The sequence below is a fragment of the Pangasianodon hypophthalmus genome, chromosome 14 (assembly GCF_027358585.1).
Source record: "Pangasianodon hypophthalmus isolate fPanHyp1 chromosome 14, fPanHyp1.pri, whole genome shotgun sequence".
Taxonomy (NCBI): Eukaryota; Metazoa; Chordata; class Actinopteri; order Siluriformes; family Pangasiidae; genus Pangasianodon; species Pangasianodon hypophthalmus.
Window position 1 is genome coordinate 13,183,896 of NC_069723.1, and position 23,886 is coordinate 13,207,781.

The 23,886-nt window shown below is 38.6% G+C and overlaps 1 protein-coding gene across 4 annotated transcripts; it reads right to left on the minus strand.

Annotated features, from left to right (window-relative positions):
• Positions 1–1,980: 1,980 nt before the first annotated feature.
• On the minus strand, positions 1,981–23,245 carry si:ch211-137a8.2 (uncharacterized protein LOC777613 homolog). 4 transcript variants are annotated; one of them, XM_026924027.3, is made up of 13 exons: positions 23,000–23,245; positions 15,537–15,782; positions 15,199–15,349; positions 14,630–14,812; positions 14,145–14,282; positions 10,406–10,600; positions 8,918–9,140; positions 8,569–8,681; positions 7,748–7,799; positions 7,268–7,425; positions 5,290–5,439; positions 4,816–4,880; positions 1,981–4,075 (listed from the first exon to the last, which is right to left on the minus strand). In XM_026924027.3, the coding sequence occupies exons 2-13, from the start codon at positions 15,767–15,769 to the stop codon at positions 3,859–3,861; spliced, it is 1,878 nt and encodes a 625-aa protein (XP_026779828.3). In that variant the 5' UTR covers positions 15,770–15,782; positions 23,000–23,245; the 3' UTR covers positions 1,981–3,858. The 4 variants fall into 4 exon arrangements, with proteins under 4 accessions (XP_026779828.3, XP_026779826.3, XP_026779825.3 ...); XM_026924025.3 differs by having other exon boundaries at positions 5,290–5,472; XM_026924024.3 differs by lacking the exon at positions 23,000–23,245 and adding an exon at positions 20,869–21,206 and having other exon boundaries at positions 5,290–5,475.
• Between the last annotated feature and the right edge of the window lie 641 nt (positions 23,246–23,886).

A 23,886-nucleotide genomic window follows, 5' to 3' on the forward strand; every position in this document is an offset into this window, starting at 1 on the left:
AAGCCACTAACGTGAGGATGTGAAGACCAACATGTGCCAGAGCATGCTGCTGTAAACGTCATGCCCAGGTAGGTCCATGAAGAGATACGGCTACAGTAGCTAAGCACTGACTTACTATGTACCTCTAACCATGTGACTATGTGAATAGATGAGATAACTAAGCGCGCATCATATAGCAGCACAGGCAGGTTTAAGGGGAGAAGGGGCTAAATCTCTATGCTGTGGTGCTGCCAGCTTGAAACATTCTCACAAGATCCATTCACATAAATCAGGACAAGGAGCAGAGCAGGAGGGGGGACTTGGGGGGAGCCAAGCTTACTGTCATTGTCAACTCAAGAGCTTGGTGTAGGGGAATTAAAGGCTGCTTACTCCCTCAGCAGAAAGTCAGCACATATACAATATGTTCTAATTCAGATTTGAGACATCCATGAGCATTTAGACTGAAAATATTCACTGTTGAAATGCACTCTCCTTCTTTTTTGGGGAGTCATTTAGGTAATGGCACTTCCATGGGACATTAAACGGTATAATTAGGTTTCTGCCTCACTATGTGAAATAGATGGCACTAGAATACTTCGTTCTCATCCAGCCCATGCAGACAGACACTGGCTATAATAAATGAGTTTTGTATGTTCACTTCCCCCTTTATTTTCTCAATCCATTTTTTCAACCCATCCGTCAATCCCAACAAGATGAGATTATACCAGGTCTGAGATCTGACCAAAGGAAGGTCTGGTTAACTGATGGTCACTGAGCTGATGATATGCACCTGTTTAGATCCAGTGAGCTGTGATTATAAAGCGGTATGGCACCCTGCCAGCTGATTAAGCATCTTTTCCTGTTCCTGTTTTTAACATGTTTAGATATTTTATATCCCAGTGCTCTGGTTGATGGCCTGGGCTGAATGCATGACTCGTTGACCTTTTATAGATTTGCTGATTGGTTAACAAGCCCCCAGCTATGAAGGGTTAACTGTGACACTGTAACACTGAGTTGCAGCTGTTATGGCCATCCAAATGTTTGCTGTATTAAAAGGGATGCCGTCCAAGGGATTTCTACGTAATCTCTTTATGTGTGCACAGGCTGTCAATCCTGATCACTGTTGTTGTTGTGGCAGGGCTCTGCTGCATGGGGGGGAAGCGGGGGGTGTAGTCAGGAGCCAAGGTCCCGGCCAATGGTGATCCATTTTGTCGATTAGCACAATGCTATCTCATTATGTTTATTTAGTGCCTCGACCCATTGGTGCTGGCAGAGAATGGAGACAATGAAGCATCCAAATAGGACATACTATCAACATGTACTGCAACAATCGAAGTTCCTAAGATTTTTAGTTCAAGGAGAGGGGACAGAACTGTCTTTTGACTTGGGCTTTGGGAAAAAATGTGAAAATCCACACTGGAGAAGCATAAAACATTCTCTTACAAATAAGCATGTGGTCACAGATAATTTCAGTGCTTGTATATTAAATGGAAACCAGGGGATTTTAAGGTAAGAATGTGCTACCTGGTCATTTTATTGTATGGCTGGTAAACAAAATTCCTCCATCACAGACATGTCAGAAAGGAGGGAGCAATGCTTCCTAATCAGAGTCAGGTTTTCTTAAATCTTATTTTTCCTAATTTTCTGTTAAATATTCACCAAATCAGTTTCTAACTTCTGTGTTCACTGGAGCAATGAGGAGCTGCATGTGTTTATGAACTAATTTTGGTTACATAAAGGGTAGTGGTGCATCAGTTATTGTTGATATTTAATTAGAAACCCATTACTGCACATTTCGCTTTGGATACGTTTAATATTTTATAATGGAAAATTTATATTTATATTTTATATATATATATATATATATATATATATATATATATATATATATATATATATATATAAAATACAGAAAGCAATTTTCCTTATAAAAAGCGTTTGCAGTTGCCATTCTTCCATCTCATCACTGACATTATAATAATTAACTTTATGGTCTACATGCACACTCTGGATTTTACTCCCCACATCTTTGCATTTATGTGTGAAAATACAACATACATACACACATTTTCCCAGTTCAACTCCAAGTAATGGATAGCTATGAGGTTGAAAGGCCAAGTACAAATTCCTCCAGTTAAGAATGTTTATGAGCTAATTCAATTTGAAATGCTCTTTGCAGTTTTCTCCAGCCGTAGCACAAAACACTTATTCAATGTGTTTACTAACTATATCCCCCAAAGAGAATCACATGGTGCATCACTCCACATCACAGCCAACATCACAGCCATGGTTGTCTTTTTTTAAATTTATTTATTATATTTTGAATGTAATATTCCCAAGATGCAAATGATATTTAATGCTTCGGTACATCTCCACAGTACAGATCTTGACTTTAAGGCAGTGTAAGATTTCCCACTGAAGTTTCCCCCAGTCATATTTTTCATACTGCAGTATAATATCCAACAAATCTAATTCCTTGTGATTTGGTTCCAGGCTGTTAGCATAACACATACTGCTCAAAACATCTAAGGCTTTGTTTATATAGGCAGTCCAATCTGATAATTGTCTCATTTTTCCTTGAAATCTCAACACAAAAAATCTGATCTTTTCAGTTCCTATTTATCAGATTTGTCATTTTCAGCAAAAGCTCCTAGGCCGAGAGCTTATCTAAACACACAAATTCACTTGAATCAGGTTTAAAAAATAGATCGGGAAAACCAAATCCGATATGAGCCAGCAGTTTAAACATTATGTTAGGCCTCTCAAATGTTTCACAGTAAAGGCTACATTAGGCACAGCAGGAGGCACAAACCATTACTTGTCAAAGTTTTTGAATTTGTACACAATATAATCGCACAGGCACAAGGTTTCACCCAAGTGCTTCAATTTCTCAAGTATCGGATCTACCAGAGGAAGTCCTGTCCATGAGTCTAAAGTGGACGTGTATTACATAGCCTGATAGCAGTTCCAAAGGTGAATGTTTTGATGCCTCATACCAAAAATGTAGCAATATAACAGAAATAAATTATATTTTGTAACTGGGGAAAGACTTTTAACCTTTACCTATGCATCATGGAATACTGTGAAAACCAGTCAGCAGTTTCTCCATATCTGCATCACATAAAGGTTACCCCATTATCTTCATCATAACCTTTCTGTTCTGATTATAGATCTAAATAGTGAATACCTTTCTACAGAGAACAGCAGCACATCTTTAAGTCATTTAGTTGAAAAAAAAAATCAAGAATCTATTCTTTAAATGCTTAGTCAGCTGAAATCGAGCCCAGGATTGTTACAGTTTATGGACTTCATGGTAAATATGAAACAAGTCTTACGATATGAACACAAGTGGTTTTGCGTCTTATGTCAGAAATCTAAAAACCGCCCTGCAGATTATGCCCATTCTGGAGACAGTGGTCTCACAAACAGTTCACAGCACATACTACAGTTTAATATACTTTATTTATTTTGCTTCTAAAAATATTAATAAATAATTTCTATCTTACTGGATGAAATGGTAGTGCAGTATACAACTCTTCAATCCGCATATTAAGACACTGAATATTTATAATTCCAATGATTCAGTCCTGTACCGAACCAAACCTTTATAATTAATGATAAAGCCTATGCTACTGCCAGGGATATATATCAAAATTGAATGATATGCTCTGAGCCAAATCTTTGTGTCCTCAAATTCCAAAGCGCTTAATAAAACCTGTTGTAATGTGTGAAGTCTTTCACCCAAACTCTGTGCAATTTCTTCAGTTATTCTTTCAGAACCCATGGTTGTAATGTCTCCAGGCTAGTGTCCCTGGTGCTCTGCTTTAACATCTCTCAAATGCAGCAGGGTTTAGGGTACCCGGTGTGTCTCTGCAGTCCTCAGGTTGGAGGGGGTCCGTTGACATAGCACAATGCTAGGTGGAAGGAATGTGCCAGGGAGTTGGAGCGGTAGCATCGGTTGTCCTGGAACACTGAGGGGGGCCAGATGACCAGAACCACAAATAGGGCTAGCAGAATGCAGAGCAGAGCTGGGGACTTCAGGACCTCCAACAGCTTTAGGAGACTTGGTGACCAGAGGTGCTGTTCACTGTTGGCACTGAACAGAGGAAGAAGCAACATGAAAAAGCTGCGGATTCCAGTAATTCTACAAAATGATCAAAATAAAAAATGAAGTAGCTTTCAGTTGATACTCTATCCTTGTGTTTCACATTAAGAGGAGACTATTTATTTAGACACTACATCACATAAAGCTTTGCCCCTTCAGAAACAGTTTGGAGGCTTCGTGAATTTTTAGCATTCAGTTTCTAGAAGAAATCTAAATAGTCAGGTCTGTTACTGATGTTTAGTGATTTGGCCATGCTGCAAGTTAGAACATTTACTAGTTTAATATAAAGTTGAATTGAATTTTTGGAGCAAAATGGATTCATTTCTGAAGAAAATCATGACTTCACTTTATCAAATTATTCTCATAGCACTTTGTCTGTTCAGCAAAGACCAACTGAAAAGTGCCTTTTTCTATGATTTGTAGAGAAACTCAATATGAGATTAGAATCAGCTATGGACATAAAATCCTGTTTGTTGTTCAAGAACCAAAACTAATAAAATGACAATAGAATCAAAGAGAATATCTTCTGTTCTTGAAACGAGACTAGATGTACAGTATATGTGCACACAGTACACTAGGCACAAACATGCTTGCTTACACACACACTCTCTCTCACACACACACACACACACACACACACACACACACACACACACACACACACACACCTACTAAAATTAAACAATATACTGAAATTCACTTCACTAAGATCTGGCAGTTAAAATGCTCACCAGTGTGTCTTAGTGCAGCTGCTGTCCTTCACTGAATCACTGGAGTTCAGTCTCTCCTTCATACACTAGTGGAAGTAAGAGACAAGATTGTAATGACAAGATGGCAACTGGTGAAAATGAGAGACAAGATTGCAAAGTAACCCCACAGGGGCTCGGCTGTTTACGAGCAATTTGCAATCAGACAACATTATGAGCGCAATTATATACAGATGGTTTAGAAGTGCAAAATATATAAAATCAGCTGCCTCGAACGAAAGGAGTCAAATCTGCTACACTCTACTAACTCTATATTTAATATCTAAGTGCAAAAAGGCATTAATTAATCAGTGATGACCTACAGCGTTATTGCACTCTGGAAGAATGAGGTCACCAGGTTCAGTAAAAGAGGAGATAAACAACCTGTGCGAGGGGTGCGGTCTGATGCGTGGGGAGGAGAGAGAGAGAGAGAGAGAGAGAGAGAGAGAGAAAATACACCTGTGGATTTGGGTAACGTTTGGCAGAGTGAGATCGAAGGTCACATGACTTGGTGGAACACATGTTATTAGTGTGCGGTGAGCAGGAGTGCCTCTTGAGAAGCACATTTTCCAGATAGTCAGCTTCCTTCACCTCCTCCCCCTTGTGCTCCTGCATGGATGGCGATGAATAAAAGCTTGAACACTGCTGTGAAGATGGACACAAAGAACAAAACGCTCACAGTCACAGTGCTCTCAGAGACAGACAACAGAGAGCACATTGGATGTGACAGCATCTCTTTGCACCAAAAAGTAACCAAAAACAAACAAAACCTGGCTCAATTAACTAATGAGGGCTTATCTCTCTTTTCTCCACGCTTCTTCTCTCTCTCTCTCTCTCTCTCTCTCAGACCCACACACACACACCTGACACCCACCCACCCACACACACCCACACACACCCACCCACCCACACACACCCACACACACCCACACACACCCACACACACCCACACACACACCCACACACACACACACACACCCACACCCACACACACACACCCACACACACACACACACACACACACACACACACACACACACACACACACACACACACACACACCTGACACCCCTTACTTACTAGTGTTTTGGCCCATTGCTGTGTGTTATTTTATGTTTGTGCCCACAATTACAGCAGCCTTTTAAAGAGCCAGTTAGTGCCACAGCTCTCCTTTCCAGCCATGTAAAGCTGCCAATTAACTGCCAGCACTGAGAAATTAGGAGAGCTGCTTTGAAATTGAATTGGCTTCTCACTTGCTGTGGTTCTTCCAAGACTTCAGCAAGCAATCAAGCCTTTGCATCAGCACAACAAATTCTTCCTAGGAATTTTCCCCCATCACTTCTTCCAGCAAATGTAATAAAAAAGTAGTTTCTTTCAGACTGCTTAATTAGGGGATTGAAAAACTACTCCAATCCCTCCTTAATTATTTTCATGGTGCCACTAAAACATGGCTTCCACTTCATATAAACCATTATAAATTACAGTGTTTACAGGCAAACATGAGTGATGAGTCATGCATAAGCACATGCACAAAAAACAAGGCGGAAGAGACCCTAATAAAGCACAGGCATATTGCTCACATGATATGGCTGTATGCCTTACTGTAATGTGATTTAAGGAGAAATCTCCATCTGCATTTACAGCTAGACTGCAGTCTCTGCAGCACTGTGAAATGAAGCACACCATTGACACTATCTGTGTGGACCATTCTGAAGTGATAAAGCCCGTACTGGGGCCTTTGAAGGGGGAAATGCCCAGGGTGAAGTCATATTGAACTCAAGTGCCCAAAAACAGTTACTTCAAAGGGCCTTTTTTTAAACTGTCATTACTAATGGGACCAACTAATGGACACTTCAGATTTTTGTCCCATCATTACTCTGGTGGTAGGGCAAGTTCAAGTATGAAGCATTACCTTTACATTTAAAGCAATAGTAAATTGCAACTAAAAGAAATGAAACTGCCAAAAATAGTGCTGCTCTGGTATAGTGGTACAAGTTACACTTTCCATTAGCAACTCATAGCTTGTGCATTTGTATTTGTTTACATTTGTAAATTAGCTTCAAAAATCAGGCTAAGTTAACTGTAACTGGTAGCAGTGTGGGACAATTTTCACTGCTTATTCTATTTAATTATTAATTTGCAAGACATGTTCCTGTTTAAACAATAAACATGTTCTTGTTTAAATTAATTATTTATTTAATTAATTGCTTAAACTTTTATCAAGACTCTGAAAAAACAAAGCCACAGCCTGGCTTATAGGTATATCAATAAAACCTTCACAAGGACAACAAAATTGGATAATACATTATACAGAGTATATAGGCTAGGGGCTATAGCGATAATCAAGCTTACTTTATAGTACAGTCTTGTCAAAAGGAAAAAATAAAGGAGAAATAGTCAGGCTGCTGAAGATTTTGGTTGAGTCTGTGCATGATACCTGTGGTGTATGCTCTGTCTGGACAGCTCTAGAGCACAGCCGGGGTGTCTGGACCAGCCAGGCACTGACACGGTCAGATTTAAAGGTGATAGGCTCAGGGGAGTGCGAGTCTGGGGTGGAAGTCTTCCAAAATGAAGCATACAGTGGCCTATCAGCGTCTGATAAGACAAACAAATGTTACATAATGGGGAAGCCTTTGTGTAGTGTGTCCTGGGATCTGTTCTGTAAATAGCTATGCTTCAGACATATATACTGTTCAGGATATAAATCCCAAAATGTTATACTATAAAATGTGCAGGATGGATGATTTTAAATGTAATACAGCAGTCCAATGCAGCATGATCTTAGATGAGAAATATGATGAACCACTTTAGTTAGATTTTAGCGTTAAGGCCACAATGAGAGCAGCGCATAACAGATAGCTGATCATGTCTTAATCTGTGATAAAGAGTGGGGACCAAACTGAGGGCATTGTCTTACCTGGCACAGGAGTCTGGGGTGGAGCCATACCATCTAAGCTACATTCAGTGACCTGATGAGTAAAACAAGTGTTCAGTCTCATTTAAATTTTCCTGACAAAAATATGTATTCTTCGTCGTGCAAATTACAATCTCTAAGGAAGGTGCACGATAAGAATACACATTTTAATTTTCTATGAAAAGGCTGTGGATGCAAATACTACAGTTATTAAACAGATGAGATTTGTAGATTTAATTGATGCTTACACCGTCACTGAAGAAACAGTCAAACACCTCATGAAGGTCAAGAAATCATATTCAAGGTCATAAAATTTAAATGTTTGGTTCAACAACATTCTGTTACACTCCATCAGATTAAATTACATGCAAATGACTGAAAATGTCAAGGAAAACATGCAAGAGGAAGTTGTGGTCAGGAACATACTGTACACAAGATCTCATTCTATCTGATGCCCACACATTTGGATAAACAAAGCCATAAACACATGATGCATGCTGGACACACAAGAAATGCATAGATGCAAAAACACAAATACACGCACCCACCAACAGCCACCCCCACACTGCTACACCCACACCCCCACACCGCCACACTCCCACACACACATTTTCTTTTCAGCATGAAAATTCAAAAGCATGCATCCTCATAATTTTGCAATTCAACTGTGTTTTTTACTTCCCGGAAAATATTCAGACATACATTATGTCAGTATACATTACCATTAGATTATTTAGTATCATTGACTAACTTTGGTTTGGCTGTACTCAGTGTAAGTAAAAGCGGTTACGTCAAACAGCGGTCACCAAGTACAGGAGGCTCACCGTCTGTTGAATACATTTCTCAGTAGCAGCTGGATGCGACTCTGCAGATCTCAGGTAAGCAATCCTCCTCCTCCAAGGATCCTTGGTAAGGAGCGCCTCTGTGCTGTAAACCCCTAGGAATGAAAGATAATCTTTAATGTCCCTAATGCTTCAACAAAGATATGCCTCTTGATTCATATAATTATAAACAATAAATCCTGTATGGGGGATTATATTATGCAATGGGCCTACAAAACATGAAAATAGATTATTAAAGAGATTATGGTGCAACACAACATAAAAATCAGACTGACAGAGCAATCTGAAACGTAATTTTAGATTCATTTTGGGCATTGCTCCCAATATCCACCTGCACCAGCACTGAGGTAGGAAGAATCCGCATCATTAGGGGACATGGAGCCTCCAATGTCCACTGAGGGGTCCCACTCCAGGACCAGCTGCTCTGGGCAAATCTGAGAGGGGTTACCCTGAACTGGTGGTGCAAGGCTGTGGTCCTTAACACTTTCTTCATCCAGCAATGTCTCAGACGGACAGCCAGAGTCTGGACACAGAACCCAGTCCTCCTCAAACACCTACAAAAGGAGAGAGACTTAACACCCACACTTCCTGCCTCAACAGCACTTGTGATTCACCATTTGAGGTCAGAAATTCTTCTTAAGAAACCTATGGTTTGCCTTAGGTATATGAATAAGCACCACATTTGAGAATGACTGAAATTATTCCCCCGCTAACTAACAACCTATACTACATGTACAATATATACATAATCCTCAAATTCACTTTTTGTTCTCCCTGATATACACAGATATATCCACTATCTTCGCACCAGCCCTCTTCCCTCTCTCTGTCTTCTAGTACAAAGCAGAAGAATTCCAGCACTCCAACTTTTGTTCTTTGGTATAGTAATATTTAGGCACTTCCTTTGTTTTAAGAAATGTTACCATATTAAGCTCTTTATAGAACAAGAGTTGAATGGATCTGACAGCCCACATTACAAATTGTGAGAGAACATGGTAAGGGTGAATAATTTAACCATATAAGACTGATTACATTATTCAGAAGTTAAAACCCTCTTTAATCATGCCGACAATGTTTTTTTTCTTCCAAAGTTACGTTTTAAAACGAATAGCTATGATGCATGGTTTCACTCAAGTATTCAAATAACCACCCATCCAAACACTGCTCCAGTATTTAGCAGACAAAATCTCTCACGAAAAAGCTGGAAAGCTGTGGGAAACACACACTACCAATTCATTACTGGATGTCCGGTGTGTGACACCATAACCTTTACATGCCTGCTGTAAAGTGAGCATCAGTGCAGTACATTTTTAGCATGATCTGCCTCAGCCTACACAGACAATGGCCTACACAGAAAACTTATTCACATAGACAGTACATGCATTGTACAAGGCATGCTTGGCTACAAGGCAGCTATTTGAACTATTCATGGATGCATTCATGAATTTTTACCCTGAGTGTATTAGGACATGTGACATTATGAATCTTTATTGTTATATAATTGTGGTGTATTTGCAAAAATTACAGGACAACTTGATAGAGCACAATTACAAATTTGGAAATGAATTCGATCAAACTTTCCCAGAACCTATACATTTTTTATATATTAAAATAGAGACAATAAAATTAGTTGTAATATACAACACAGGGCAGCATATAAAAATATCTCTAGCATCTTAAAGATCCAAACATTATTTCATGTTTACATCAACTGTTCATGATACTAGCCATTACCCTGCACTTGAAATTTCAGTTTGACTCTTGAGCCAAATAATTTTGTAAATGTGTGCATTTGTGAAAGCAGTGTGGTATTGCTCACCAGCCTCATGCTAAGAAGGCGTGTGTGAAGACGACCTAGGCCCTGGAAGACGCGAGCACAGTACAGGAGCAGATCCTGTAGTTCGCTCTCAATGACCTGGGCATCAGCTGGCTCACTTCTTTGGATCAGCTCTTCCCCTTGCTGGAGCAGTGCGTTTAGCTGACCTGCACTTTCAGCCACTGCCTCCTGGAAGCCCTGATAAACAAACAGATGCACGCACATATAGTTCATATAGTGATGTGAAGGTATCCCACATATTAGCCCTTATATGTCAAAGGTCAAATCTGATCACAAAACAAGCATATGCAAATTCCACTGACAGTTTCTTTGTTCCTTAAGTTAATCTTTGGTGTATTTGTAAGATTAAACTCATGTCTGGCTGGTGTGTGTGCAATATGTGAGCATAACATTTTAACCTGAAAAATGTTTGTGTATTCTTAGTTAAATAAGTGAAATCAATATCAGCAGCATAAATATTTATTGCAAGTACAGTAATAGGCCTGGCAGACTAATAAGAAAAACAACAAATATTAATAACCATAACACCCATGCACCCATCATATTAAAATATATGTAAGTTACTTTGGTGTCAATATGTAATTTGTGAATTTTAGTCAGAATCTTCAGACATAATACCTTATACTATAAAACCATACATAATTCATATTAGCACAAACATGGCAGACACCTTTTTATTCATTTTGGTACTCAGCTTTAATACTCCAGTGCTGGATTGATTCCATTTTTGTATTTTCTTATTTGTTCTTCTGTTATATCATTTCAGCATATTCCTTGAAGCACCTCCTCATTCAAAACTTTTGTAAGGCTTATCACTATGTCTAGCACCTTGAAACATGATGCAGCCTCTGGGGGTTCAGGATGGGAACTTGTCTATATTTATATTTATTTATATTTGTTGCTCGAGTTTTAACATAAATCAAAATCTAGCCTTCAGTGGAGTTCATATAACTACACCTGCAGGTGAAGTTGGAAGCTGAAATCTCTCTGATTTCAGTTTTAAACAGGAAAAAAAACAAAACACTGAGCACACTACTATAATTGTCTATATACGGTATGCCTAGTCTACATTACATTACTTGTATGTGTAATGTGTAATATATATATATATATATATATATATATATATATATATATATATATATATATATATATATATATATATATATATATATATATATATATATACATACACACACACACACACACACACACACTTATTATTTTTGAAGGCATTACAACAATTCTTTTATGTAAGAGAGGTTGTAATGCCTTCAAAAATAATTAAATAAAATGTTTCTGCATAAAAGTCAATATTTGGTGTGATGACCATTTGCGTTTTTTTTTTCTTTTTTCTTCCTTCTTCTTAAATAGTAGTCCCAGGTACAATTGGTGCAGTTTTATAAAGAAATTAGTTGGTAAGTTTTACTGAGCATCTTGCAGAATCAGCCACAGTTCTTCTGGAGACTTTGACTGTGGCACTTGCTTCTTTTTTTGCATGCAAAACCTGGCAGCCTTCATTATGGTTTTCTTTTTGTCTGAAAAGTGGTCTCTTTTTTTGTGTTTGGTAATATGTTGCTTTCTTTACTGACATACAAACAATTTTCTGTAACTATTTTTTTTTGGTAAAGTAATGTTTGGAAATCTAAAATGTTTTTACTGACTCAATAATGCAAAATTCATAAAATAAATATCAATAATAAAATTTGTACTAAACAAAATATAGGGTGCCTAAGACTTCTGCAAATTACTTTATATACTGTATATAGACATACCGTACATAAACAATTATAGAAGTGTGCTCCAGTGTTCCCCAGTTTAACACTCCTATGTTTCAACTCCTGCAGGTATTTTCTGTGTGTGTGTATATATTATATATATATATATATATATATATATATATATATATATATATATATATATATATATATATATATATTATATATTTTTATTTTATTACTTCTACATTATTGATTCAGTACAAAAACATTTTAGAATTCCAAACATTTAATTTTGTGCTGGAAAACTAATCTTACCGAAAAATGTTTGTATCCCAGTAAAGAAAGCAGCAGATTACATAAGAGACACTTTTCAGATAAAAAAATCATAATGAAGGCTGCTGGGTTTTGCTGCAAAAATAAGAAGCAAGTGTGACAGTCAAAGTCTCCAGAAGAACTGTGGCTGTTTCAGCAAGATGTTCAGTAACACTTACAGCTGATTTCCTTATAAAACTGCACAAATTGTACCTGAGACTACTTTTTCTTTTTTTCTTTTTTTTTTTAAGTGAAAGATCGTCACACCAAATATTGACTTTGTTTCATTTATTACTGTTTACTGCTCTTTATAGCATTTTTTAAATGTAGAAACATTTAGTTTCATTATTTTTGAAGGCATCTTTGCTCTACAGCATTTCTTTTCATGTGCCTAAGACTTTGGCACAGTACTGTATATATATATTTATGTGTATATGTCGATCACCTGTAAAGTGAATTAGCATGTAGTGACACCCCCAAAACTCCCAAAACTCCATGAAAGTTCTAGTGCACAGACACCTGGGAGCACAAAATGAACAATGTAAAGGCTGAAAACAGACAGACCGCTATGCACAGACAGACCGGCCCATCTGCCTTTTATATGGTGGCATTTCTTTTGTCATAACTGAATGAATTAATTTATGGGTTTGTGTTGGCTCACCTTCTTTACTTTTCATCTTCTTTAATTAATGCCAATAATTCAAAATGACTGGTTTTCATAATTTTTTCCCCCCAGTGATACTCTTAGCACCTGACCTAGTGAACTAGCATGAGGATGTGTTTTTAATAGACACTTCAAAGCAATTCTATAAGTTGTTCTGAAGAAGGGTGTCTGTTAAATGCTGTAAACGTAATAAAAAAATAAGTAATTTAACTATGACAGCATATTCCATGTATAAAAGTGCAGTAATTTATGCAAATTATATGATTTGAAGTTGATCAAGTTGAAGTTTATATTAGTTAGTCTTCTTATTCGTACATTTACACACACTCGAGAGCCTGAGCAGGATATGAAAGTTTTTCAGAACTTGCGAGATTTTCATGAATACCAAATTCTTGTGTAATTGCTCGTACAAACAATTTACAAATAAATCTGTTTGCATCCAGCCTGATAAATGAAATCCATTGTGTATATTATTACTAAAACAAAGGCTCACTAAAGACAAACTTCTTGCATCAATCTTTCCTACACTGAAACTGTGTAAACAATTGATTTTGTTTTATGTCAAATTTTCATTTTCTTCTCACAGTTTATGCCATTTTTGAGGATAACATCTGCACTTTCAGCAACCTGAGATACAAGCAGCTCTAACTCAGCTTCACTGAAATGTTGTATTTTCCCCTTCCTCCTCGAAACTGTAGCTGTAGCTTGCTGAATGCGTTCCTTTTGTTGTCTCTCACAAAATGTGCATAAATTAGGGCATGTTTCATATAACTTAGATGTACATGATGGTAAATTGGGGTGTGTTGTATGCATATTGCGTTCAAATAGGGACTCATAAGTGGGAGCTTGTATTCATGCAGCTGAAGTTCATTCATCAATTGTGCTCAAATCACCACTCGTTTTGTTGTTTCATGACTCAGGCATAGGTTTGCTCAAACACTGCGTTTCAGTGTGCTTAAATATGTGCTTGTTTCTATTAAACTTTGGTAAATAAGGGCCATTTGGTGAAAAAAATTGGGTGTACCTGAAGTTGTCGCATTTTGGCACAGGTACTCATTTCAGAAAAATGCTCCACCTCAGTCAGCTTCAGATCCAAGTCAGCCAGCCAGATGGCCATTTCTTCTCGCTGCCTCTCAAAGTCCTCCCACTGGACCACAAAGTGCTATAGGAAACACAGGCACATAGTCAGTACTGCAGGACTCTGACTGTCCACATACTATTTTATGTAGTACAATCAATGTATTACACCTGAGGGAAAAAAGGAATTCTTATCTTTACGGAAATGTATGAATCTGACACGGTTAGACAGAGATTAGGCTAACAGCATTCAGAGGAGACAGAGGCTAAAATGTCAAACAGAAATGTGTAGTAAAAGATAGACATAGTAGAAAGTTAATGAGATTAAAATGGGGTTAACCTGTTCTTAAGTAGTGGATTTAATCAGGCATTTAGAGGTACATGTATCATTTTACATTCATCTCTAAGAAGAGGTACTGGAGTCCTATGTACCTTCAACCGACGGCACACAGTGTCCAAAGTGGTGCTGAGCCGGTCCCAGCGCTGACTGCATTCTTTGGTCATATCTATCAGCCTGGTTTTCATAGATCCCCTGAACAACCCCAACAGGATGCTGCTTGTCTGGCTCAGGCTGTCCACCTGGGCCAAGCGCAGCCTAGCCTCAGTGCGCAGACTCTGAATAAAAACACAATATGAATGGAAAACCCACCTAGGACCAGCAAATAAGGGTATTTTTGCATATGAATTTGGGGAGAATCATGCGGGTGAGCATGGATGTCAATGAGCTCTTGCACTCACCACTGCTCAACACTGCATGATACGTGTGCCATGATTACGATTTGGGATCATTTAGTTTTACCGCAACTGATTCTAGATTTTTAGGCTTTTATAGTATTAAGTAATGTTTGCATGTGTTAGGATATCTGCCTTCACTGCAGACTATGTCAAAATGTTTGCCAAGATTCTCTCACCCAGAAAACTGACACTGAGCTTTTTATTTCTGTGGTCAGGTATCCTCAGGTAAAAATGTTGGATTAGTATTAGTGTGGTGGCTATTTCACCTCAAACTTCTGCAGCTCCTCTTTTGCTGTGGTGTGTAGCACATGGCTAGTGTTTGGGGAGGCAGCTGATTTCTCTGCCAATCGCAACCAGTCATCCAAACAAGAGTATTCTTTCATAAACTTGTGCCAGAGCATCCACCTCCTCTCCAATCTGATGCACAGGTACATAGACCAATGAGACACAAACTACTAGATATGGACAGATGAATAATACAAACAGATTGACACAACTGCTTACTTTTCACCATATTTGAAGCAATGTACACACAGATCATGTACTATACATGATCAATGGTCAATACATAGCATGCTTATTTCTCTAGACACAAGTTACTTACTGCACACAGCCTTCAAAGGAGAATGTGTCATCTTGGCTTAAGTCTGCTAGTGACAACCAGTCCTGTAGATCGTCATGTTCTGGGTGGTCTTTAACCAAGGCAAATGCTTCGGTGTACCGACCTAAAGCCTTTTGAGTTGTCATGCTGCCAATGTGCTTCTGCTTCTCATTATTCCCTTTATCATTTTCTGTAAGCAAAATCTGAGTGGCTTTGAGCACCGTTTTCCTTGGCATCACCCAGCGTCACCTGTTGGCAAGAAAGAGCAGGATGTGCGATCAATAAGAGGAAACTCAGAGCAATATACAAATTTCTGTGATAGGCCTGAAAATTACAAATGTGATCTGCACTCCGCCTTTCTTTTATCTGGGTCACTTGCAATAAAAACAGAGTAATTACAAGTAAGAAACATTTTAAGTGTATACACATACCAAATCTCTGCATCCCCTTTAAATAAAGTTGTCTTAATTGTCAATGTCAAGATACAAGTTTTCAATGACTTAATCTTATCACTAAGGAAGTTCTCTTCAGCTCTTATCAATGTCAATCTGTGTGCATTTCCACCGACAGATTCCTTATTCATTAATTTTATCTTTAAAGTGTCTCTATGATCAAACTCTCTACGTGCTTAATTCTGCACTTGTTTCTACGCAAATTTGATGAATATGGAGCAATGTTCTCTGTAGGGATAAAGGCTTGGTTCTGTTCTGTCAGAGAATAACAAAACAATGACGCAAGCAAGTTTGGGTTTCTAGGTTGTCTTAAGGTCTGAGCTCCCTAGAAGAAATGGGAGCTACGTTAAGACTACTAACGCTATCTAAAAAAAATCCTACTAAACTATATTTAACTGTTGGATTTGGTTACCCAGAGGTCAAAGAGACTATTCTGGCCTAGAGGCATTAAAAGGGAGCTGGGAGGAGATCCTTAAATCAAGTTCTCCTTCACTTCACAGTATGAAAGCATCAGGTTTCTTATGTTAGGTTATGCAAGGTGGAAAATCAATTTTTCATGTTAACTTTATCATAAAATGTTAGTTAAGAAGATATCTTTAGTCTTTAGCTCATTACATAACCTAGGACAACTAAGGCCAAGCAAGGCCAGCAAGGGCTACAAAGCATTAAGGCCAAGTGCACTAATAACTTAATAACCTCTTCCCTCTTCTCACCCTCCTGCATAGGGATTGAAGAAAATTTATAAATCTCACTAGTAAACAGAATAAAAGCAGGACCCTGGGAGTTAAAATGTTACTATCAACTTAGCGACTTAAAAGAGAGTTTTTTGGTAAAAAACATACCATGCACACCAGCATTACCTTTTAAGATAAATGGATACATTGCAACACTACACAGTTGACACCTCACAGCACCTACAAATTAGCAGATTATTATATTTACAAAAGTATTCTTTAGTTGAAGCTGGTTTGAATGTTTAACCTTCTACCCACAAAATCATTGTATGAGCAGATAACAATTTAGTCTTTGCATGATGAGCCTGGTGCAAAAGCTCAGACGCCTCAGATGAAAAAATGCTTCTGGACTTTGGGATACTGAACTTCAACCATCAATGCTAATAAATCAGCCTTATACCCATTACCCAAAAGAGTTACGAGGCTGCCACCTCAACCCTGGACGGGGAGAGCACCAAATAGATTTTCCTCGCTTTCATACCTCCAAAATATGCCAGACAGAGCAAGATGGGCCACACAGGGTCATGGCCTCTGTCAATCAAAAGTGCTGCACTCAAGTGTCTATGGCTAAAGTCACAGCCTATTTTTCAGCACACAGGAGAGTTTAGAGTGTCTCAGACTGTGCACAAGGCTAATCCCCTCTCTCAGTCACACCCCATGCAGGAATAATAGCACAGACTATGTCTGGGTTTATAAACAGACTTGTCTTCTATCATAACTTGGTCTCTTCAAGCCTTCAGCTCCCATCAGTCAATAACATGAAGCCATCATTTATCTGTAATCTTGCTTTTCACCTCACTCACCCACACCTCAGGTATACTCAGACTTCTGGCTCTGTTGAAATGACTTTCATTTCTCAGGATTTTAAAGTACAGCTATGCAGCAAGCATTCCACAGTGGAACCCATTAGGCCACTGGAGCGAGTCTTGAGGTGCTGGAGTTGAAAATCGAAGTCTGTGGTATTGTTTTTTTCACAACGTGTGAAGAGTCGTGGTCAAGCCTAAGAGAAATATTGAGTGCTATTATGAACATTGTCTACATGTCACTCCTAACCTCACCAGCAGGTACAAGACAGATGTTGAACTGCAGTAGTTTTTCTAACCATTCCTTTGTGGAACAGGGATGTGAACCCACCTTACTAATGCCAAAAGGTATGCATAATGATGGCAGGATGAGGCAAAAATCAGTCCTTCTTTCCCACGCTCATACAGGTCCATCTTATGTTTCAGTCAAGATTCTTCTGACATACACATATAAATTCCATCCCTGGAAATGTTTGTACTGGTCTAATGTCCAGGATAAAGGTGCTGCATGTTCTCATATGTACCACCACAAATCAGTGAGCAAAGCACACACTATGACACACCTATACCGCAGTCAACCCATTCAGTGACATGAGGACTGGTTAAAACTTGTCTTTCTGGAAAACATCCTGCACTTGCTTTGACAATTGGCCTCTTGCGCCAGTACAGACATAAATTAAGCTAACAATAAAGACAAATATTGGACCACTGTAGAGTATGCAATAGTCAAACATTATGGATACCTTATCTTTCATTTAGACAATGTCCAGGGGTTGGCTTTGCTTAAGCAAAGCAGGTGCATCTGGGTACTTTTCCATAACACAGCCTGCATTTGAATGAGCCTCAGATGAATAAACACTCACACTGCTGGGGATCTAGCCTTGGACAAAAGGTGAGGCGGCGATGACTCAACTCCGGTCTGCGAGACAAATAAAAACTAATGATGGGCTCAGTGCATCAATAAAGTCCAAATCACTCCATGACTCTTTTTTTGGTTTTATGGTTTGGCACCAAGCTAACTTTGCAGATGACTCTTCACTGGTGCAGAACACACATATATACACACAGTCAATGAGAATCTCTAACAGGGAATATCACTATTGCTTCTCACTATTGCATATAAAAATGACCTAATTACTCTGACTTTGAAACAACCTCTTAACACATGAGCTTAATGTGACTGTTCAGAAGCCAAAGATTCATTAATGATAGCATTAGCCGCTATTTTATATTTAGCAAGTAGCTTAAAACTTGAAAAAAAAAAAAAAAAAACTAGCAAAAGCATAGAGCTGACTGATAGAGCTATTTAATTAATGCTGGTGGTCATACTTCATACTTCCAATAAGCATATCCTTAACTGCATGACAATCCAAGGGCATCACAGCATCCACATATATCCATATATGCTAAGGTTTCTGTTTTCATTTTATTGATCAGTTTGTGTGTTAGAGCTTTTTGTTAGCATTTCTACATATAACAATACCAGATAGTGAAGCACGATTCATCACTCCAGAGAACACATTGCCACTGCTTCAGAGTCCAATAGCAGAGTGCTGCTACACCACTCCAGTTGGTTCACTACACTTGGCATTGAGCATAGTAATCTTAGGTTTGTGTGCAGCTGCTCGGCTATAGAAACCCGTTTCATGAAGCTCCCGACAAATAATTCTTGTGCTGGTGTTGCTTCCAGAGGTGGTTTGGAACTCTTTAATGAGCGATGCAACAGAGGATAGGCAATTTTTACGTGCACTCGGCAGCCCCACTCTAAGTTTGCATGGCCTACTGCTTTGTGGCTGAGCTGTTGTTGCTCCTAGATGCTTCCATTTCACAATAATAGCACTTACAATTGACAAGGGCAGATCTATCAGGGCAGAAATTTGAAACTGACTAGTAGCAAAGGTGGCATACTAGGACAGTGCTGAGTCACTGAGCTCTTCAATATGACCCATTCTACTGCCAGTGTTTGTCTATGGGGAGTGTGTGGCTATGTGGTTGATTTTATGAACCTGTTAGCAGTTGGTGTGGCTGAAACACCTAAACTCAATAATTAGGAGGGGTGTCCACATACTTTTGGCCATATAGTGTACCTTATTAATTGCTGAACAGAGCAATCATGCAGAGACCCGTGGATTAATATAGATTAGATGGATGTACTATATTCATACCCACTGGACAATATAAAGCCATGTAAACTTTGAAGAAGTATTTTAATGTGAGATGTACTTATATACACTTTGTGAGGTGACAGAGTACCACATACTCCTCTCTGTGCTAATGGGAAGAAAGGCAGAGGCAGCTTAAAGGGGACCAATCTGCATTTCTGGGGACAGGCTCTGAGAGGTGGCGGAGTTGGGAACCCATGGCTCACTCTTCCTCCACATCCATCCACCTCCCTTCTTGCCCACACCTCTGTCCTCCCTTCTCATCCTCTCAGAGACTGCACTCATTGTCTCTTCACTGCCACAAGCCCAAATGGGGAACAAACAGGCCTTTCTCAGTGTCCGGACAGGGAGACGAGGTTGGTGCCAGGACACCTGATCTCCCCCTCCCCCCTGATTCCCATGGAGACCAAGCTATGCAGGAGAAGATACATTGGGGAGAGCAACAAGTAGAGCAAACTCATTTCAACTGCTCCTGCCTCATGGGACCTACTTAAAATACATCATTGTCCCTTTACAGAAAATGTAGGTCCTACACTGTTAACACAGACCCTCTATACACTTATCTGGTCTAAATGCACAGCCTGAGTCTGAAGTATAGGATTGAATATCTACTTACAGTATTTATTATCAGCACATAGTCTTAATACAATGCTTTGGATTTTGCTGGAGGAATTACTTGGTTACCTGATATGTGCAGCATACATAGAGATTAGCAATTGGATGAAGACCAGAAGCAAATCAGACAATCACCAACCTAGAATTATACATTAACCAAACCTAAAACTGTAAGTCCAGCCAAACCTGTAAATCCAGGTGTAATGAAGCATTATGATAGCAAAAACATAGGTTTATATTTCTTCAATTAACTCATTCACAAGCATTCCCTGTTTGCACGGAACTTCGTAAAATGAGATTTACTGTATAGTCACAGATTTCACAAATTCAGATTTCAAGTTTTAGGTTAACTGTATGCAAAATCGAGTCACATGACTCCCACAGGGTCATTTCCAAATTACTAAAATAAAAATATGGACCAGAGAAGCAACAGATCTAGAAATCTTTTTCCTTTTTCTGTCATTTCACATGTGGAATCACTGGAGTTGTGGTTATTTCAGCTCTGCTTCTATTGACAACAGGCTCATAGCAGGTGTAGAGCTGAGGGAGAATAACTGAGCCTCATTCACCTGATGGCTAAGGATTCACTCAAGGACAGACAGCACGTTTCTCTGTGCAGAGTGTGTCTGTCTGTGACGTAGCACCGTCATACCCTGAAGCAAGGGCATTCTCTCTGGAGAGAGAGAGAGAGAGAGAGAGAGAGAGGCAGGCAGACAGACAGACAGACAGAGAAAGAGTTAAAGATCAAGTGTGTGGGTGTGTGCTTCTCAAATCAATTTAGTTAAATAAAACTAATTTGCATTAATAACAGAGTCCTAAATTGCTCAAATCACACTACCATTAAAGCCTGCAGGCAGAGCTGAATCAAACCACTATTCATCACTGAAGGGAGATATGTGTACAGCCACCATAGTGTTATGTTGGTGAAATCTGAGAGCAGGTTTTCTTTTGCCAAGGAGGCCTGGGAGTTTCATACAGCAGGCCTGAAACTGGCCAATAATCACAATGAAGTGGGTGCTCATTAGGGCTCTATTGGATGTCAATAGAACCAAAGAGCATGAACATGAAACTGAAAGGCCAATTAGTTCTGGTCTAGGACAACATTCATGAAGAGAGTTGGAGGAGGGGTCTCTCTAAAAAGAGGAGGGCAGTCTATGGAATCCAGGGTTAAATGCAAAATAATGTACCACTGTATTCTATTATTCATATGGTCATTATTACCATGTTTTCATATTTTATACAACAACCCCATGTTAACTACAAACTCTTACGCTTAAGGTGCTCATTAGAAAAGCTTTACTTACCAAGGCCTAATAAGCACTCTGTAATTCCTTCAATAGATTTAAATCAGAAGCATGAACCGTAGCAATTGTAAATATTTAATCAAACCAATTATAGAAGTGGAAATTGGATGGAATAGACTCTGACATACCACTGCTTCCTAGAGACTGGATAAAGCAAATTTGATGGATTTAGGCAAAAGCAGGTAAATGGCACTATCCTCTTGAGCCTGCATTAGCTATAAACTGTAGAGAGCACAAAAACTGAACTTTGGGAGTACAAGATTATTCAGCCATTTGAACTGAATTATTGAAAATTGAAATAGTGTTTTAAGAGCAAACCGACCCACTGAAAGGATAAACAGACTGTGGCCTGTCGTTCTGACCCTCAGCCAAGTACATCTGCATCATAATTTTAGGGCCTTCTGTTCAAAATGATCTTAGAAACTGCCCACACTATATGTTCCATAAAGTCAACTCAGTTTGGTAAACTGTATCTACTCTCTTAAATGCTGAGAGCACTGAGAGATCAGTGCAGGAAGCTTTTTATGCTGATGAAACAGCAAGATGTGACAACTGAAGCATATACAGTACAAGCATTGTAAAATTGTAATGCCTCTTTTAACTGCATTAAGATTGCTTAGGTAGAGAAAATGTATGCACTGAAAATTATCAAAGCTCCCAATAATGCAAATAGTCTCATTTCAAAGAGCCTGAAGTGTTGAACAAAGTAGAAGCAAGATGTGTTAGCAAAGGTGAAAAGTGTGCTGCCTGAAACAGTGAAAAGAAAAGCCTGAATACTGGATAAGAATACATGCAATTAATGATATTTAATGTAATGCAATCTAAAGGACATTTTTAATAGTCTTTTTTGAAATATTAATAGGTGATACATCAAAAGATATACATGAAAACGTCGGTAAAGTCCAAGTCTCACGGAATACAGTGCACTATATGGCCCTTCACTGATCACACAAAAGGGCTTTCAGCATCACATTTCACAAGCTAGTAAGAATGAATAGGCTAACAGACACCCAGCAGGCAACTAACAGGATGGCTGGACATACACCAAGGATGTCATACCTGCTTTGCCACAGGGAGGCTGTTATTTGTAAACATATGTATAGCCTTAAACAATAAGAACCGATAAAAAGCAAGAGCAGGTCGAACAACAAGCTCTAACATCAGCAGTTATTTAGAGAATACATCACATAAGAACGCCATGTGAAATGAAGGCTAATGAAGATAGAACAAAAACCGTCCTTCAGATACTTTTGGGACAACATGTTCGTGTCGTCTGTGAATATTTAAGTGAACTCTGCAGCCTGTCTCAACAGGGAACTAATGTGTCTGCTTCATGTTGTAAATATTTCTGATATTATCTCTAAGAATAACAGTCGGGAGTAAACACTGCACTTACTTGTAGATGCTCCCGACTTCCTGAAGAAGCTAATTAAGTTCCGTATGACTTGATACCGAACATAAATTCAGTCCTCAAAGCTAAATTAGATGTTACAGATCTTGGTCTTTGAATTATTGACAACACAATGTATATAAACTCCAACTTGTCTTAAGACAGAGCACTCAAACCATACCTTACAAGCACAGATAAGGAAGCAAACTAATGGGAGTTACAGGTAAGTTGAGATATCACCTGACACAGGTAGTCTGAAACCACGCCCCCAGCTCACGTGATTTGCTTGTTATCTTTTTTTTTGTGTTGTTGTTTTAGTGTTTTTTTTAAATTCCCAGTTCAGACAGAGAGTTAAAGTCAGTAGTATTTCCATAATAAATTTATTAACCAGTAAACATAAAATTTACTCGCTGACCCTGTTGTTTTATTGGCTTAAATTAAAAAGTATGGTATGATTTTCCTTCTGCGTAATTGAAACAAAAATATTTAGGCCTGTATAATTATATGACTTATAATAGTAGCCTACTATTCCAAGGAAATTTCAGTGAATCATAGAATAACTTCTCTGTGTTACAACCTGACATTTGAACATAAAGAATGAAATTATTTACAGATTATCTATAGGGACTAGGAAGGATAAGTGGTTGTGAAAAATAGACAGACCGCATTTCAATAAATTAAAAGAAAAAAAAACAACAACACATGGTCGCTGTGCACTTAATTCTTCTTTAATGTTAACCACTTAACAACTGTGTGTGTTTAGCAGGTTTTTTTCTGGAGTGCTGGATAACTGTGTATTAGTAGACAACCCTCCAAGAAGCTTTGTTTTGCTGATTAGAGAGGAACAAAGGAGAAACCCTCAGGGGCTTGCACTACTCTGTGACAAGCACTGG